Source organism: Pagrus pagrus (genome assembly GCF_965226575.1).
Source record: "Pagrus pagrus genome assembly, chromosome: 1".
NCBI lineage: Eukaryota > Metazoa > Chordata > Actinopteri > Spariformes > Sparidae > Pagrus > Pagrus pagrus.
In genome coordinates, this window is record NC_140185.1 from 24862881 (window position 1) to 24882974 (window position 20094).

General features: G+C 41.1%; 3 protein-coding genes across 3 annotated transcripts; 2 read left to right on the forward strand and 1 right to left on the reverse strand.

Moving 5' to 3' along the window:
* Positions 1–335: 335 nt before the first annotated feature.
* gfod2 (glucose-fructose oxidoreductase domain containing 2) lies at positions 336–7430 on the reverse strand. The gene is made up of 3 exons (XM_084362361.1): positions 7323–7430; positions 5575–5943; positions 336–4059 (listed from the first exon to the last, which is right to left on the reverse strand). Exons 2-3 carry the CDS (start codon positions 5825–5827, stop codon positions 3158–3160), a joined length of 1155 nt encoding a protein of 384 aa, XP_084218487.1. The 5' UTR covers positions 5828–5943; positions 7323–7430; the 3' UTR covers positions 336–3157.
* Positions 7431–9963: 2533 nt separating this feature from the next.
* Positions 9964–12748, forward strand: thap11 (THAP domain containing 11). Its single transcript, XM_084344079.1, has one exon. The coding sequence runs from the start codon at positions 10420–10422 to the stop codon at positions 11251–11253; it is 834 nt and encodes a 277-aa protein (XP_084200205.1). The 5' UTR covers positions 9964–10419; the 3' UTR covers positions 11254–12748.
* A 3358-nt stretch (positions 12749–16106) lies between these two features.
* Positions 16107–20094, forward strand: nrn1lb (neuritin 1-like b; the record flags this gene model as incomplete). Its single annotated transcript, XM_084377303.1, has 3 exons — positions 16107–16161; positions 18033–18180; positions 19384–20094. The coding sequence occupies 3 exons, from the start codon at positions 16107–16109 to the stop codon at positions 19685–19687; spliced, it is 507 nt and encodes a 168-aa protein (XP_084233429.1). The 3' UTR covers positions 19688–20094.

Below are 20094 nucleotides of genomic sequence, written 5' to 3' on the forward strand. Positions count from 1 at the left end.
ATCATACTTTTACTCAAGTACTACTGGCAATGGGTGACTTTCATGTTAACCAAAGTAATATTTTATCACGATATCTTTACTTTTACTCTAGTATGACTTTTGGGTGCGTGTTATAACACTGCTAGTTAAGTTCCAGATTGTATGCTGCTTCATCAGAGCTAAAGTAGAAATATGAAATAATGGATTATATTAAAAATGTTAAAATTGTATGAACAGTATTACTGTAATATCTCAGTCTGTCTTTCTATTATCTAAAGACAAAACTGGCAAATACAGGTAGTTTTTTTTTTTTTTTTTTAACAGAATCAAACTGAAGTGTGACAACGGACACTGGATGAATACAATTGTTTTTATTAAAGGAAATGTCTGTCAGGCAGATAAACAGATCAGTTCCCAACTTAAATGCAACACATTGTGCTCAAAAAGCCATATTATCAATTAAAACAACACTAAATCTAAACAATTTAAATATTACAGCTTTAAACAGAAATTCACAGGCTGAAAACACAAACACTGAACAGAATAAACGATGGGAAACTTTCTCCACAAGACATAAATAAATACAAAAAGTCTTCCTCATACACACAAATGTTAAATTCATTTTTGCAGCGAGCTGGCTGGCACAAGCACCACACTGCATATTAATTATGTGGCATTTTAGCAGTTATCAGTGCAAAAACCCCAAAACACCTCTTAACAAGATGGTGAAAACTCAGTTGGAATGTATTTTAATATTCTGCAAGCAAGTATGATGTGTTTTATGAAGAAACTTAATGTAAACTTGATGAATTGTTTTTGTAAAGCACTGCTGGGATAGCGTGAGGTAAGCGTGTAAGGTGTATGTATCCTTGTCTGCTGGAAACTGTGATATACAAACACAATTTTATTTTTTCCCAATACAATCCTGCGTGTGTCATGAACAGACCGATCAAATCAAACCAGCACACTGCTTCTGTCAACACCTCCTGTCTCAGCATTAAGAGCGGTGCAGGTGAATATTATTTAGGATATGCAGCAGTACTGAGATGCAGTGAGTGACTACAACCATAACCTGTTTACACTTCCTTCTCTTGGTCTGAGTTAGAGAGGTACACATTTATACTCTCACACAAGTCAAATCCAGTGATTGTACTTAATGATAAAAATTAGTAAGGTTTCACTCTCTGGATTTGAAAATCTGTAATAATTTTAAATGCATAGGTTGCATGAAAAAAAATCTTGTAAAAACAAATAAAATTACTTCAATGGTTAGCACATGTAAACAAACTCTTCACACACATTTTAAACTCATTTAGTTGTCAAATACCCTCAGGCTTTGTATCGACTTTTATCAGACACCAATCTGTAATAATTGTAGGACAAGCCTGTTTGTGCCAATATAAGATTTAATGCGATACTCCACCTAAAGTTAATCCTTTGAGCATCACCCTGTGTAAACTTGACAGGTGGCTGTTAGAAATAAGTAGTTTCCTCCTTCACAGTCAGTGTCTATGGTTAAAATTATTTATTGGTGGCAAGTTTTAACAGTGGAAACCAATAACAAACATCACTATAAACACCTCTCTGAGGCATGTTTCATGTCCTATGCCAGCGTTTTCCAAATATATTCATAAAAAGCCTGCGGCTGTGCAGTGCTATCACCCACATCAAAGGTTCTTAAAGTAGCGTACTTTTTTGGATGAAATATATTTCAAACACATGATGATTGAACACAGTGAGAATATGGATGAAGGAAGAAGGAAACTAAAAACTTCTTACACTTGTCTAGCCTGCATGGTGCGAGTAATAGTCAAAAAAGACTTAAGATAAGATGTATCACTTTGATGTTTGAGCATTTTGTGGGGCGATGCTACAAATTAGTCTTAATTCTACATAGCTTATTTTACTCAATCCCTGGTATTTTATGTTTGTCATAGCATGCCATGACACAACACCGCCTCCACTTTTCAAATGTCTGCTTATCATTATACAAAAATTAAAAAATAAAATAAAACTAAACTCTGCACAGCTCCATTAGTCTTATTTTAACACAACAGAGATTGACCTCCACTGAACCGTCATTTGAATCCTGCCAGTCACCACACTGTGAACAGTGAAAGTGTTTTGTTAGTCAAATCATCCTCATGCTTTTATATTCACATTCATGTCTGAGGTAAACACTTCCTTTCAGAATAAGGTGCTACTGCTGGAATAAATTACCACCAAAATACATCAACATTGAAATGTTATGTGCAATAGAGATTAAAATGTTTTCTCCTATTGGACTGTACAGCTGGTTTATAATCTGAGCATAATCACAAAATTTAGGGGTTGGAGAAAATTGTGAAGGACCCAACTATTAACTTACTAATAAAGTACAAAAACTTTGTGGTTCTCTATAACAGGTCCTGACCCAAAACTGGTTCATGGCAAACACTTTAAACACTGATGGTCTGATGACTTAACTGCTAAAAGATTAATTATTCAAAATGATCTGGCAAACCTCAGGAAAAGCTGTGCTCTTTTCCTATAGCAAGGATAAGGTATAAGCTTATTTGATCTATCTCCAACTATCAATAAAACACAATAACCTACATACATGTTCCTTAATACACAGAAATGTATCCAGAGAAACTGCTTAAAATGAGGATAAAGACAATGGTCACACATCCACTGAAAGGCTGTTTTTTAGACTCCCAGTAATTTATCTCTTTTCCAATATTTGACATAGGTGTGGTGCCTTACTGACAGGTGACCTCGATCAACCTTATTTAGCAGGAAACTTGCAGTCATGACTTCAGGCTTCAGTGAGAATTAGGACTTTGTAAACATTTTAGCATGGTACAGGGAATAAACATGTCAACAGGGCAAAGGCATATTTGACATGCTAAAATACACCACGCAACTACAATATCTTCTGTTGAGAATCGGAATAATGGAGCTGTGGTTAACATGTTTAGCGTAAAAACTAATTACAACTTTGAGGGTACAAACATCCACAACATAGTCATGTTTTCGAAACCAAAATATTCTGCTCAAATTGAGACAGAATGTAAAAAAAATGCAAAAAGTAGTCATGGGTAAAGTAAACTGCCTCAGCAGCGAAATTAAAGGACAAACATTCAGAGCCCAGTTCTGTCAGACACATGTAGTAGTTGCACTGGGTGTATAAATAGATTCAGTTCTTATTTCTTTGCAGAGCCTCACACAGGTTGTGATTCGGATCTGGCTCCTGACTCATGATCTCAACACACTCCCATTCCCCACTACAGCTGGACCGTTTCACCGCCTCGACCACCGTCTGTACGTACAAACCATCTTCAAACGTAGATGCTATGGCAACCGGTCCTCGCGCCCATGACCTGCGCTCCTCGTGAGCCTGAAAAGACTGTCTCAGTGCCTTTACCATGGAGCTCAGCCCCTGCAGGTGAGGCAAGGGCATGTCTTTCACCTCTGGCCCCACCCATCCACTGTCACCTAGCAACAGCTCCTCACCTGTGCTCCCATTGCGTTGCCCATACAGTTCTGTTCCCCTGGCAACCAGTCTCCCAGTGGATCCAACTACCATGACCTCGTGCACGAATGACCCTGGCATGTTGAAATTCAGGGTCACAGTGCAACACACACCACCGGAGCTCGACCCAGCTCCACCCATCAACATCTGGAAGAAACAAAAATCATCGCTGGTGACGCGGCGGATGCCTCGGATCAAACCATTTTGTTGCACAAAGGTCCGCAATAAGCCGTGAACACGTTGGGCCCGTGCACTGGTTAGGTAACTCAAAAGGTCAATAATGGTGGAGCCGACGGTGTGCAGACCGCCTCCGCCCATCAGCTCCTCACATGTCCAGCCGTACGACTGATCCAGGAGACTGGGGCCATAAACTCGGACATCACACACCTGCATCTCACCAACATACCCCTCCACCAGCAGCTGGCGCATTGCAACAAAAGCTGGCAGGAAGCGCAGGGTATTACCCATAATGCTGAGCAGCTGGGGGTAGTATCTGGCGGCAGTCACCATCTTGAATGAATCCACAGCAGTTGCAGCTTTCTCACACACAACATTCTTACCTATACCTGCAGAGAGAAAAGCAGGGGTTATTTTTATGTAGATAAAACTGAATTAAATAGAGTAAACTCAATGAAAAATAATAAAAAATCTAAATTTCAAAGATAAAATCTTGCAAATCTCTACCTCTTACATTAAACCCTGTTGTGATTTTTGGTTATCTTGTATTGCAACAGCAATTAAAAGGATAACAGTTGACTTTCTTCTTTGAATTGATCTTTTGTTGATGGTGACGGTTGTGAGCATCGTGTTCACAAGAAACTTGATGTTACCTTGAATTTTAAAAATAAATAAATAACACTAACATGGTAGAATGTGATACCATAGATAAGCAAATGTGGTTTGAAATTTCAATCAATTTTCAAAATCAATTTTCATACCATGGTATACACTGAAACCAATATAATCGCTGCAACTCTCAGCAAGTTGCTACCTACATTTTAATCAATCAGGGCAGACAACATTTTTAGAAACAGTTCTCAGAATAACCCTAAACAATTCAACAGCATCACAAACCAACTTGCAGCGTCCAAAATGACCATAAAGTTGATTCAATGCCCACTAAAACAAGATTTATAATTGCTATATTAGACTGCATTTGTTTTAGCTAGTTGTACCTATTAAAATGCCAACTGAGTGTATATAAAATATGATTTGAAGACTCAGTGTGGACTTGGTGTCTCAGCGCTCAGACCCACTGTGGACTTGATTGCCTTAGATGGCATTACTGCCCAGCTGCTGGAGTTTGGTATGAATAAACAAAAAGTCAACATTCTCCTGCAGCCACATGTGATAACGCAGAGGATGTGCATGGTTTTTATAGATGGAGATTGGTGGCCTTCAGTCCCCCTTGGAAAGCAGTGCCAGGGATTAAGTCCTTTGGCGGGGACACACTCAGGAAGTTACAACTAAAACAGGAAGCTGAGGTCAACACTCAGGAATTCCATCAGATACAGTAAGTTAACGTTATAGATCTACTCTGATACGACAGTGTGTCGATTGTGTTTGCTTCAGGGCGTTAATAAGTGATGTGAGATGTGGGGATTTTGTAGGTTTTGTCTTTAGTTTAGTTTTGGGCTTCTTTCCATCAAATGACTGTGTTCCTTGTGGTCATGGCTATGATTATCATTAATCACATCTCAAGCATAAATAAACCTTGTGAAATACGTTACAAGAGTAGAAGGGCTACTGTCATTACAGTCACAAAAAATTCAAATCTGTCCCAGAGCTGACCTGCCACGCCCAGCTAGCAAATTTGTATAACTCAGCTGTAAATACAGTGCAAGTGAAAAACTGGATTGCAAGACCTGAACCTGCTGTTTAGGAGGAAAACTGATCTTATTTGAGTGTCATCTCTCACATAAACCCAAAAAATTCTGAAATGTAAAGAATTATAAAAAAAATAAATAACCAGTTTTTAAATGTTTTAAATATCCACCAATACTCTCCTTTTTCACAGCAAGGCTGTATGTTTTTAGCTTGTAACGGAGTGACTGCATGTACTGTATGTAGGCTCAGCTTACCCAGTGCTTTGACAGCAATCTGCCTCGTCATTGAGGGTGGAATATAGATGCAAACAAGGTCAACATCTTGGTGCAGCAGGACATCATCAGATCGGCTGGTGTGAAATGGGATGCCAAGCTCTTTTGCCAAGCAGCACGCTTCCTCTTCACTTCGCCCCCAGAGTGCATGAACCTCGAAGCCTTCAGCTTTCAACAACGGGACCAGCACTCGGGCTGTGCTCCCCGTGCCAAACACACCAACTCCTGGCAACATGTCAGTGCCACTCACTGGGACCTTACGTGTTAACCATGGCCAGCCTCACAAACATCCCAACAGCCTATGATTCACAAGTCTGTCAAGGGCTTTTCTGTGTGGAGAGCTTACGGTACCTGTAAAAATAAAAGAACAGACTAAGGAACATTTCTTAATGGATTTTTAGGCCGTTTCAACTTAAGATGGCAAATAATGACCATGTACATAAAAGCACTCATCATATATCAGCAAAACTGTTAAATAAGTTCAGATGAACCCTTTACTGTGATGCAGGACGAAAGAGCAGACATTAAACCATGTTATCTATATCAAAATCTGATCTGTGAGCTCTAATGACCGCACCAACAGACAGGACAAACAAGTCCAACGGAGGCCTAGACTGGTTTTCCTTATCATCGGTCTGTGACAGCTATTCGCATTGTGTCCTGCTACATAGTTAACATGCCATTCCTCAGATGTTCCACACCCAGCAAAAGTCAACGTCATCTCTACCTCTGAAGCAAGTGCAACTTATGTTCATGGTGTGGACTTATTAAAAGACTTATTTAATGGCATTTATGTACAAGAACTTTTTACACAGAACAGCTGGATTTATCTAATAACATCAAAAGACATTCATCCTTGACTCTGTGCCACTTGCTCACCTGGGGCTCTCCCAAACTCTCCACTCACCTTTTATGACTTCCTAACCAAACTTTTATGGACTGTTAACTGTTTATTTCAGTCATATATGTAATTGTAGCACCTGCACATAGTATTATTTACTTTTGAGAAGGAGTGTGGTTTGAGCAGCTCTTTATTGGCTGGGCTCTGATGAGGATGTGCAAAAATAAAACATAAAAATGTCACATTATCATATAATTTATATACATATATTTATGAGAGGATATGAGTAGAGCTGGCTGGAGCTGACACTGTGCCTCACTGACCTCCCAGTAGTCACGACTGTCCAGCAACTATGTGCCTGTGCACCTGCATAACCTAGGTAACCCTCGAAAGATAAGCTCTCTCTTTTTCACACTACATCACCTCGGTGCTCAAATATACACTGTGACCAAACATACATTAACCATGCGAAGAGCAGATGAAGCCCCACTCTCTCTGAAAAGTAGCCGTGCTGTGCTGTGTTGCTCCCGGCTGGTCAGATAACAAAGCCATGCATCTCAATATTGTCGCTGTCGAGGTTAATAGTAGTGAGGCATTAGCCATACTTTTTATGACACCAAACACTAGCGGAGGTGGCCACCACTTTGACTATTATAGGCGGGTGTGCTCCGGATAGCTAAGGTTCACACCACACACTAAAGCTAGCTAGACTTGGTTATTGATAATGTAGCTAGCACGTTAGCTAGCCGGCCAGACAGTCGCAAAGCGAACTAAAAAAGCTCCCAATATACGTCGGTACTTTACAGAGTTAATATCCAAAGTTAATTGATCAAACGGTCTTTAACCTTGGTATAAAAAATAACCCATAATAAAATGTACCATTAACTACCTGCTGAGTTTGCGAGGACAACATCGACAGCGGTTGAAGGTGCTCTGCCGGGCGCTGCCCAGTTGCTAATGGTTACTTCAGTAGCAACGACAGGACTGTGGGGAGAGACGGAGATGCTAACTGAGGCTGGAGATGTGTCACCAGCGGCGGATAGACTATGGGGTACATCGATACTTTTAGCTAGCTAGACTAAAAAAAAGGCTTTTTCAACACGCGTGTGAGCACCAAAACTCGACTAGAATCCTTCCTGTGAAACATGTTATTTTGCAGACAAAAAGGTGGGTCATTAAAAACTAATTTGGATTAATTTGTGCCCCTGGAGCAAGTGCGTTCTTTGGTCGAGCATCGTGTTTTCCCATGATTCAGTGCGTAGCTTGTAACGTTGTAACTCCTGCAAATTACTCCGTGTAAACATTTTTTGTCCTTTGTCAAAGGCATTTTATTTATTAAAACACAATTTTAATGAGGTTTGGTTTTATTATGTGATTGTGTGACGCCTACATTGTCACCAGTGTTGCTCAGGTGACTTTTTTGCCATGAGATGGAGCAAATTAAAGTTTCTATATTGTTTTGTGGGTCTCAGGTAATTGAGTTTGAAAAGTGCGTCTTGTCTAAGGGAACTGTAAGACAGATTGAAGCTTTCTCTGGGGCCACTCACAACCTTGATGCGAAGTTAATACAGTATATTTTTCCATATTGTACCTTTTACCAGACCATGCTGGGAGATGATGAATTCTCCAAAGAGATTTAAAATTCACTGAGTCCCAGTGTAAGAGATCAGGACTCCAATAAGGACCATCAGCACCATGAGAAATGGTACCGCAGTGCATGAAACTCTGTGCCAAACCACTCCGCTCACAGCACAGACTTGTTTCAACAAACCCTAAGAATGCTCCCACATTTCTTTTTAGTGTTACACTCAAAGACGAGCCGAAAGTATGACAGTGTCTTTCCTTTTTCGGCCTACAGTCCAAACTTATTCTGAACTTTCTCTCCATTACTGTCACCTGATGACAGAGGAAAATGTAGGGCAACACCACTGCTATTTATGAACAGAGATGTCAACCTGCAGGAAAAAGTTATCTAAAATATGCAGATATGGATTAATATATGTCTAGTTCTTTAACTTTTTCCATTTTTCTTTTTTTTTTTTTACACAAGTGAACCTTATTCTTATTTTTCTCTACACTGAACATTTTACTGAACTCTTCTGTATTTATATTATGGCTCATCTGTGATCATTTTAACTGATTCTTTGGAGGAATCTACACCAAGCGCCCTGCAAGATGAGTATATGTACGAGATGAGGGTGGACAGAAAAATGAAGCGACAATAGCAAACTACTCTCAGATAAAATAGTAATTAAGATTTTCTTTAGACAACTACATTTTCCAGAAACTGAGACTGTATTTCCAGTGCCTAAATTGTTGTCACAAAAACTGGAAAATGATTGATACCAACAGACCTTTGTGCAGTTTACAGTACAGGACACTCTGAGACCAGGGGATTGAGTAACAGTAGTGTGACTAAAACAAAAAATCAAATTCCTCTTGTTCCAGATTATGTTAACACTGATTAACTCTGTTCAGTTAAGGCACCATGAAAACATTTTTCCCCACAAAGGATATTGGAGCCATACCTGAGTTTACAGTGCTCAGGTCCATGAACCATCTTTTATGTTTTGCATCTTTAGTGGTTCAGTTTTTTATTTTATTTTTTTTACTTAAGTTGATTGTTTAGGATTTATTATTTGCTCATGTATGGTTTTGAAGCTCAATTGAATTCTTTGTACTCTGTTTTCTTAGATGTCAACAAATTTCAGTTATGGAAATGTCTGTATGTCAGATATACACTTCAAGCTACAGATGTGCTGACATGCAGATAACTGTTTGACATGAGGATCTGTAGATTAATGCCAGATGTGTCTGGCAGGTGGAGTAGTTGTAGTTAAGACGACAGATGTGCAGTGTAGAAATCTTCAACCACACACGTCTATGAAATCTGACAAACAAACCAGCACATCCTTCATGGGGAGATTTGAGGCTGATGCTCCCCTGTGGGTGCCAGCACACACTCAGTCACACAGGAGGGATCTATAAGGCCATCAGGTGGTGGATAAAGGTTACTACCACATGCAGCTATACAGGCTTGGCTGTACAATGAGCTGTAGCTAGTGTGTATTGTTTAAGAATTGACCAATATACTATCAAACCACTAATTGCATTGCATTGGTGGGTGAATATTGAACACTTGTGGTTGGGTTTAGATGTGTTCAGCTTGAAGATGAGGATATTAATCAGCTTTATTAGGAAATTCTTAATATAAAGCCCTAAAACACCTATGGTCCACCTTCAGAATTGTTACCTAATTTCACCTTTTCCCAGGATGTATTAGTTCATAGAGTTTGTTTACATAAGAGCTATTCCCAGGATTTCTAGAGCTAACACCTGTGTGGATGGGCAGAGCCTTAAATAAACCAGTTTTATTATACATGGAAAATAATCTGCATTAATGCAAAGAGATAATTATAGATAGATGGTAATTTCAAAACTTTTAAAATATATTTATTAATGTATTGTTCTTCTACCTGCTGACATTGTGTCTGTGCGCCTGTATTGCAAGTAAACACAAATATTTGTATGGAAACAATCCAGTAGTCTGCATCTGTCAGCTGAGCTCTGCCCTGCATTACCACATACTGACCAGCAGGGGCGCTCGTTTACTAACGGACATGGACAGGAAGCGCAAAGGATTGTGGGACTTTTAGTTCTCAATGGATGACGGTTGGCTTGATAACACTGCGAAGAACAAATGAAGACATTTACCGGCGAAAATAAAATATCAGCCTCGAGTTCAGCATAATTTCAAGCTCTGCGTGCTTCGAGTCCGGATATTTTCGGGCGGATTCAGTCGTCGTATGAAGAATAGCGGCTCACTTTTGGTGGAAAATAAACAGGAAGTTGTTAGCGTTGTGGGACGTGTAGTTCCGCTTGCAGGCCACTGAGCTTTTTAACAACGCATAGAAAAAAGAAACAACAATAAAATAACCTAAACTTCACCCGAAGACCGTGCCCTTAGCCTCGGCGTTGAAGCAAACATGCCCGGGTTCACCTGCTGTGTCCCTGGCTGCTACAACAACTCGCACCGGGACCGGGACCTGCGCTTCTACACATTTCCCAAAGACACCACGCTGAGGGAGCTGTGGCTGAGGAACATCTCCCGGGCCGGGGTCAGCGGCTGCTTCAGCACCTTCCAGCCCACCACAGGACACCGAGTCTGCAGCGTGCATTTCGCGGGAGGGAGGAAGACCTACACCATCAGAGTACCGTCCCTCTTCCCCCTGCGAGGGGTGAATGAGCGCAGGAGTCGGCGGGGCAGAGGCAGGAAGGTGTCCGCGGCGGTTCCTGCAACAGCTGCTGCAGCCACCTCCGGGATCGTCCTAGCCAGCGTACTGGGCAGCACGGCGGAGGGAGCCGAGGGCACTGCTGGAGGCGAGGCGAGCGACGACACCATCACCGTGGTTCAGATAGGCCAGAACGGGGAGTACCTGGGCACGGCGCGGCTGCCCGCCCAGTCAGAGGGGACTTGTTACACCGCGCCGATCAGCAACCCCGAAGAGCTGATCGGCGACGACTCATCGGTCGAAACCGGGTCCACGGTACACCAGCCGGCCCTGCAGTACGTCAGTGTGACCAGCAGCCCGCTGGACCACTCGTACTCTCTGACCACCGGCACCACGTCCGCCGAGCTGCTGCGGAAACTGAACGAGCAGCGGGACATCATCGCACTGATGGAGGTGAAGATGAAGGAGATGAAGGCGACCATCCGCCAGCTCCGGGTGGCCGAGGCCAAGCTGCAGGAGGAGGTGCGGGAGCGGGATCGGCTGCTGTACGGGAACTCTGTGGCTTTCAGCGTCCGGAAGAAAATCTGATGGGTGAACATCACTGGAGATGACCCGTGTCAGAGACTCAGACTAACGGAGGTGCTTGAAGACAGCTGATCCAGCCCTATTTTGTATGAAGCTGTGAGCGATGACAATTTATTTTCAACAAGTAGAACTGATTTTTCGTAGGCCTGATGTAAGAGAAGTTGGCTGGCTAGTTTATGTAGCTTATATTAATAATCTCATTGGTAATGACAGTACTTAGAAACCCACCATTGGCCTGCAGCCCAACCAAGGTCAATAACACACATTTTATCCATTCAGCCATGGCTCATAGTTTGCACAGACTTACCAAGTAGAGGGGCTCACACATTGATAAAGACTGATGGGAGGACAGATGAGGAAGATGCTCATAACTGCCTAGTTACATAGAGTTTTTCTATTACAGATTTCTCTTACAGTGTTTTTATTTCGTTGCCTATGAATTTAAATTAGATGGTTGTCCAGAAACACCTCACGATAGATTTGCAGAGCTAAGATGAAATATTCCTAGGATTTTTTTGTGAACAAAACACTATTCTTGCCACTCTTAAAGTGTTGGTAGATCGATGGAATAAAACTACCACGACTTAATCTGAGTCGCCGTTCAAGAAACCTTCAGTTGTTTTCCTTTAATTTTTTTTCACTGAGGACATTTGTGCAAAGAAAATGGACTTAAAGGAACTCATCAAAACTCGAAGGGGCGCTCAAAAGATGTAATCTTATTAAAGAATGTTTCTCGAAGACGTGCATTAAGCTACATTTGTTCGTTCTTTTATAAGGAAATCTTAAGAGAAATACGAGAAAAACATTTTGTCACGATACGATATGTAACTTGAACATGTCAGATACTTGTTTCAGTGTGATTTTGTTTCTTCACGCAGACGTTTAGTGGCTGCGTCTTTCTGTCCTGTTCATGAGTGTTTTGTGCTGCAGGATGTTACACACATTTCTCATTCTTGAACTTGATGCGACAGCTCTGCTCTGCTCTCATTTCAAAGTAAATTTCATTTTGAAATAATGCTGCTTCACTCTGAATAATTTATCAAGTCATGAAATGTGTCCTGTTTTCGTCCAGTGTCACAAAGTAGAGATAGTTTGTTGGGTGTTTTGAAAAAAAAAAGTTTTTCAGCTTCAAGTACCTCAACCACCTGGGCCGCATCCATCATCTGTCAGGAGCACTTGTTTGGACAAGAAGAGATTAAAACCAGTAGCTGAAGCTCTGTTGTCAAGTAGGGCTATTTTTTTTTTAAAGTTGTGGAAAAGGTATAAAACTTGTATCATATTAAATCCTCAATCATAAGATTTGTGATGAGAGTGAAACATGAACTTAAACATGTAATCTGAACACTGCTGCCCTGTTTTATACACCTGTTGCACGAGCTGGTGCCTAAAGCCTGACTCAACAGTTACTGTGTCAGTGTTGGCGTCCTGAACAAACTGTTGCCTTATTAAGATGAATATTGTGAAGCGTTCATCATCATTTTAAATCATTTTAACTCTCTTCTGAGTCATTCTTGGAAATACTCTCACAGAGCTCATGAGGCACTAATGTTCCTGTTCAGATTTCAGTGGTTTTCTTTTTGAGTGATTGATTCATGCTGTTATTACTGTGTGGTTTATTAATGAATAGTTTTAGTCTAGGCCTTAAATTGTCTAAAACTAATGAAAAGTGGCCATTAAAAGATGAAATAGTGTCTTTAATACTTATTTTTGTCATCAGTAAATGACAGCAAATCTGAGAAACCATTTCCAGCAAGTGATTTGCTATTTTTGCTTCATTAATCACGTTAATTAAATACTTTTTTCTAATTCTTTTGTTGCGCCTTGACTAATCATCGCGTACATATACAGTGTATGATAAATTATTGATTTATGGACTTTTTAGACTTTTTCACAGGTTGATCTCAGTATCAAAATGTTTTTGACAGTGCTGATGTTGCAGCCTTATCTCCTCCCTCTAGATGGCGGTGGAATAAAAGATTGAAGAGCGGAGGTTTACCTCCTGTCTATACGGCCTAATTTGCTTTATCTATCCGACTGTTTGTTGACAGCTTGGATGGTCATTTGCTTGATCGTCTCTCCTATCAAAGCACCTAAATGTCAAACATCTTCCAATTAACGTAAAGCTGTAATGCAATCGCGCCAGCCAGCATTTTAAAGAGTGTAATTTTGAACACCTACTGTGATAATGTTGTTACATGAAACAGAGAAAGAGGGAGAGACGGATGAATGGATAGACAGAGAGCATTGGAGAGAGCGAGGATCCAGATCCTAATCTCATCTGGATTTATTTTTTTTTACTCCCAACAGTGTTGCATAATGCTTTAATCCAGAGCTGTCGATCAAACTTACACAACTCTGTCTGCTTTTTTCTATGGCTGCTGCCATTTACAACAGCTGTCTTTACATTTAGGCCAGACGATAGCATCCACTGTTTCATTCTAGGAGTGTAATTATTATGTAATGTGTGGGTGACGTGAAACAATGTGAGTAAGACGTGACCCTAAGAAACCAGCGTTTGACATCAGAGTATACAGCAAAACCGTACTAACTCTGCCTGGAAAGAAAGTTTGCCAGTGTATAAAATCTCATTATTACTCATGGTATGCTGAAAGAAAAGGTTCAAGTATCTCTAAGAATATGTGACATACTTCACATGCCATAAGCTTTTAGTGAGTGTTTGTATGATCTTTTTAAAAAATACAATGCATGACACGAGGTGATTCATTTTCTGCTGTGGTATTTGTCTGCTGCAGATGCCGAGTCTGTCATCGTATTTGTTATTTTTAGCTTTTTGTTTGTTTTAGTTGTGAACGAAAGTCACAGCTCACTTTAGGGCTGAGAATTTCGATATTAGCCAATTTAAATAAAAAAACCTTGCCAGTTGTGGTAATAGTATTTTCTTTAGGCAGAGTTATTGAAAAGCTGCTTGTGTTTTGGCAAACTTTAGCAGTCTAACAACTTTGCCTTATTTTGTTAAATTAACTTTCATATAAAAAAAACACGTTTATACTTTTCAAAGTAACATATTGAAAGTAAGTAAGTAAGTAAGTAAGTAAGTGGGTTATTGTCACTAAACTGTAGCAAACAAAGCATGTGTCTGGAGGAGCAAGAGATGATTATGCTGCAAGAAGATGTTTTCATACTCCACAGATGGCTTTTCGATACAGTATGCAGATACATTTGACTGACTGTGATATACAGCGTGTGTTCATGAACTTGATTTACAGTGATACATCCGGGATCAAGCTGCAACAATTGGTTCATTACCAACTATTCTTGATAATCGATTATCGAGTTTTAGTAATTTCTTAAGAAACAAAAGTAAAAATTAGCTGTTTCCAGCTTCTTAGATGTGAACATTTTCTGGTTTCTTTACTCGTCTACGACAGTAATCTGAAAAAAAGATACCAGATGTAATGAATGAACATCTCAAATCTAACACTCTAATTTGCTGCATTAACAGCCTCCGCTCTCCTGTGAAAACTTTTCTCAATATTTTGTATCCTGGCTGCAGAGATTTGCTCCCATTCAGCCACAAGAGCATCACGTCGGCCACTGATGCTGGATGATGAGGACTGGCTCACAGTCAGGGTTGAGATCAGGTCACGTTCTTCCACATTAATCTGGGAAAACCTTTGAGGACTCATTCAGAGAGGACCTTCTCCTTACCCTAAACTATCACTAGTCCTGTACAAGTGTGAGATCTGTCTTAATTGTAAGTCAGGGCTAACATTTAACAACATCCAGCCTGATCGATCCTGAGCACATCTGTAAGGTGAGACTGTGAAACCAACCTGCACCCCCTGAGCTGCCACAGATGTTTTCAGGAAGACTCACAGTTGGAGCCGCTGCCAAAGTAGCTCCCAGGATGTATTGATTCATGGCAGCAGCTTCAGACACAGATTATTCTGCGGTTAATGGTTGTTTTAAGCTGCAGATTAACAATGGGTTACCATTTCTCCTGTGACAGTATGCAGATGTGAACCAGGACTTATACTAATGCACAGTGTGTGAGCCATCTGGGGGGGCGCAGCAGAGGGATCTGGAGGCTGAGAGGAAGCGGAAGGGGGATTCAAGTGAGGAAAGTTGGGACTAAGGTGTTTGCGTTATGGTAGTCTAAAAACAGGGTGTAATTTGTTGCAGTTTAACGCACCACAGCATTCTCCAGTAACCCCTTGTGACCCACATAGTTGAAAATGATTCTCACATGGGCTGCTGCTATTCTCAGAGAGCCCTCTGCATCAACACTGGACTCCCAGGTGAGCTGGATTCTCTTATCCTCTCTGGGACGTCATCCATCTGTCCACATGAAAAAAACAAACAATGTTTTCCTCCTGACACTTCTGATCATGTTCACTTCTACTATTATTTGTGACAGAGCCCTTTGCACCATGTCTTCGCATCAGGTAGATGTGTATGAACAAAGCAGATAATGTTCCTGAGCGTGCTGATCACTATCAGGAGATATATCATTTATTTGTATTTCAAATAAATGCTCTAAATACTAAAGACCGGAAATGAGAATGCTCTAATCCAGTGTGCTGTGTTGTGATGCTGTCATTGGTCTGCTGCCTCCAAGCTCTCGCCCTGTGCTCCTCCCTGGTGCACGCACACACACACACACATACATGCACACACACACAGCATCCTCTTACTCTGTGATTCATCGCCCCCTTCCACTGTTAATCCAGCCGGGTTGTGCCTCTGTGCATTGCTTTACTTTTGCAATCTGATGTATTCCCAACGGATGTCGACACACATCACATTTTAAGGCAACAACTTCATACCATTTGGATTTACAGTCAGTGGGAGCTTCACATCACAGCTGAGCCTCTGGTTCAGAGGTGGGGCGAACGATGAGGTCCCAACCAGGCACGGTGAAGATGCTGCTGCCCATCGCTCTCTGCCTCAGTAAGGATGTTTCTTTCTAACTGTTGTGTGTGTTGACTTTTGTGGGTTTAAGTCATTTGGAAAAAGTTTGTAAGTAAGTGCCTGTCCTGTTTTGTGCTCTCTGACTGGCTCTAGTTTATCTGGCGTGTCTGTTTCTGCACATAGACGTCGTAAACTGGGCAGAAACTCAGTTGACTTTCAGCAGGTTTGTCAGATAAAAAGATATTAAATGGCTGATGACGGCTCTTCCATTCAGCTTGTCTGAAATCGACGAGAGGAAGGTTTAACAAATGCACTTACCTTAATGAAAAGCTCACTGTCCCCTCATGTTCTGATTGTCTCTCTCTCCCTTTGTGTGTGTGTGTGTGTGTGTGTGTGTGTGTGTGCGCGTGCATTTGGTGTACAACATCATCTAATTGGGTGCGAATTCCTCTATCCATCCTTTTTGAGGGTATTTCAAGTTCGTTTTTTCAAGTCAGATTGTTTCTGCACAGGAAATAAACACTTGTAGCTCTCATGAAATGTTTTAAAGAGGAATACAAAATGTGTTGAAGGCGGCAAAATCATGCTAGAACGTCAGAAATAAAATTACAACAGCAATAAACACAAAACAGTCTTTAACGATGCCTATTCGTACGTTAATAATAAACTCCTCATGTAGGACAGCCAGGGCAGTGAGGGGGCTGAATCACAGCTGGGCTTTTGTCTCTGAGGAATAAATGGGAGCAATATCTCACTAAACCTTTAAAATGATTAGAAACGTCGCTTCTGAAAGTTAAAGAGAAGGTCAAATAACTTCCTTTAAATATAAAGATGGAAAGATGATAGTAATGAGTAATGCCATTTATTGCGAAGGTTTATAAGCTATGTGAATGTATAAAAGTATGTGAATGCCAATGTCGCCATTTAAGTTCTTTCATGTTTTGCACATTCATGTTTTGGAGCATGAATGTGTGTGTGAATGGGAGAATATGACAAGGGTTGTAAAGCGCTCAAACAAAGACAGAGACTGAAGGTAGAAGTCAGATAATAGAAATGCACACTCTACTGATAGCTCCCAATACATTGTATGACTTCTGGCAATTGTTTGGCAGAAAGCTTGAGACTATTGAAGAAATGGTTTTCTGAGTTTGTTGTGGAGCAACTTGCCCCAACCTCAACCTCATCCGACAACTGCAGGATGAATTGGATCTATCATCTTGCAGCAAGGATCCAAAAACTTGTGGAAAAGAAACAACAGACAACTGTTGTGGCCTATAGTCACACAGGGTTCAGTTGTCCACATACTATGGCTATGTGGTGTACTTTTGACCCTGGGACAGCTAAAGCAAGGCTGCCGACAGCTTGATTTGTTCAGACATGTCTTCAAACAAAGTAACTGTGTGGGTCCAATGCACAGGAAGAGATCTGCCTCCTCGCCCTCATGATGTCAGGTCAGGATAGTGTACGAATGTACTTGATCAGAAGTCCTCTATTCAAGAGAAATGTTCAAATATTCCAGTAAAACCTTTTCAGTGAAAAATTAAACCAGTCTCAGAGGGATGTGTTACGTATGAGCTGATCAATGCGCTCAAACGGCTCATACATGCTTTGTGGTCCTATGCTGAATTTGGCTTCGAGGAAGTATAATCCCTCCAGATGAATGGAATACAACATATTTTTATATTTGTTTGATCCATCTAAGCACCAGACGGATCATGTCTCTACAAACATATAAACATTATGTTTCACTCGACAAGATGAAATCCTTAAGCCAAAGAATCTGGTGATATTATTTCTCTCTCTCATCTCCAATGTCCTCAACTACGCATTGATTTATATAGTTTTGATGCAGTCCGGTGCAGTGTGTATTGTTCTATTAAATGTTGTTTTTGTCTCCTCCTCTCTACTAGGCTTGGTCCCGGTGTGTTTCGGAGCTGCTATTCCTGTTTCATGTGGGTCCATCTACAAGAGTTTCGCTCAGTGTTTACTCACACTTGGGGACAGTTTGGTGGAAACACAAAAAGACCAGAACACGCAGGACATCGATGCAATCTGCAGGTGTGTGTGTGTGTGTGTGTTCGCCCATTACCGTGGTAACCATCCAGTAACAATTTGCATGTCCTGATACAGCTTGTCTCAATTTGTTAAAGTCATATCTGCTCTAATGAATAGTATTATCAGCTCTGCTGGAGGCTTTAGAAATGGGTTAGGAATGGGCTCTCCATGAAACTCCATGAAACTTTGCACTGACATTCATGGTTTCCTGAGGAGGGACACAAATAACCATGTCTGAACAACTACTCCAGGGTTTTTCCATCCTGTTCCTGGGGGCCTCCTGCACTGCATGTTTTAGATGTTTCCCTGACCCAGCACACATTGATTCAAATGATCAGCTCGTCATCAAGCGCTGCTGAAGCCTCATTATGACCCATTCATTTGAATCAGGTGTGTCAGGGCAGAAACATCTAAAACATGCAAGGCAGGGCAGTCTTTATTTATTTCCAGACAGACTAAGAGGATGATACAACCACACATTTCTTTAATGCAATCCAAAAATGTCTCTTTGTAATAGTTACATTAAGAGCTGTCCTGGTGAGACTTTCGTATTTTTGGAAATGCATGATGAAAAAAATAACATTTTTGTTACGTATTACATCATTTATAATTAATGAAGCATTGTATAATTTACAAACGTATTCAAATTGAAACACGTGTCTATATAGAGTCGTGTAATTATTTTTGAACCATACTGTTCAAGTAGTCAATTTTATTTATACAGCCCAACATTAAAAATCACATTGGCTCAGTGGGCTTTACAATCTGTACAGCCTACTACACCCTCAGTCCATCAACCCTCGATTCACGAATGGGACGCACAGACCAGTATTGTTAAAACGTACTTACTTAAAACTCAACAAGTATTACACCTTTAGAGAGAAATCTAACACCTGTCTTGAACACATTGTTTCACTGCTCCCTCTCAAGTCTGTTTCTGTTGCATGTGGTCAGACATGTGCTCTGTTGTACCTGTAGCCACACCCAGCTGTGATGTCACAGGGTCCTGCAGTACACCTGTACAGCGCTGCAGCAGCATGAAGGGTTAAACCTTACTATGTTCATTATTGTTGAACATCTGCACAGGTGTTAGGTTAACTGTATGTGATCTCTTCATTGTAGTCCACTTTCTCCTCACGTCCTGGTGAACGGTTCATTGCAGCCATTACATTTCTACATTGACTCTCTTGTCTTCGTTCCTTGAAGGTCGTGGAATGCGTTTCACGTTTGTGCCAACTCAGCCCTGGCTGGCTGTCCCGGAGAAGCAGCGGCCGTCTGGGAGTCTCTAAGACAAGAGTCCAGGAAGACGCAGTTTTCTGGAAACCTCTATGACATGTGTGCCAGCCGCACCACCCTCCCACCCAGCACCGTGCCTGCAGCCCAGAGCCCTCCCACCTCCGACCAGACCAACCAGGAGACACTGAAAGGGCAAACATACAAGCACAGCCCCACCATCGCCACACTGTTGTTCCCTGTATGCAGCACCCTACTACTCCTACTCAGGAGTTAGTTAACCAAAGTGTTTTAATCCGAGTGATGAGTCCTGCTCCACCTACGACCCAAACACACAAGGGTTAACTCTCTTCACAAGTCAGCCATATCAATACTAAGATAAGGATTTCAATAACTTGATCTTGTTTCAGTGTTTCCTACTTGGATGGGGTGGTGCACCTGTTAAGGTATTCAACACATATTAAGTTAAGTGGACTGTACAACAATTAAAGGAGCATTTTGTAAGATATGGCCAGAATTTTAGTTTAAAACGCTATCACAAAACAGTTTGACATTATGTCAGAGACGGCTATGTATTGTGTTGCAGCTAGCCCCAACCCTTCCTGTCTCCTAATACTCCCAACTGCAAGAGGTGATAGTCTGATATTGCACTCAGTTTTAGGTGGGAGATGTTTAAGTGGCAAC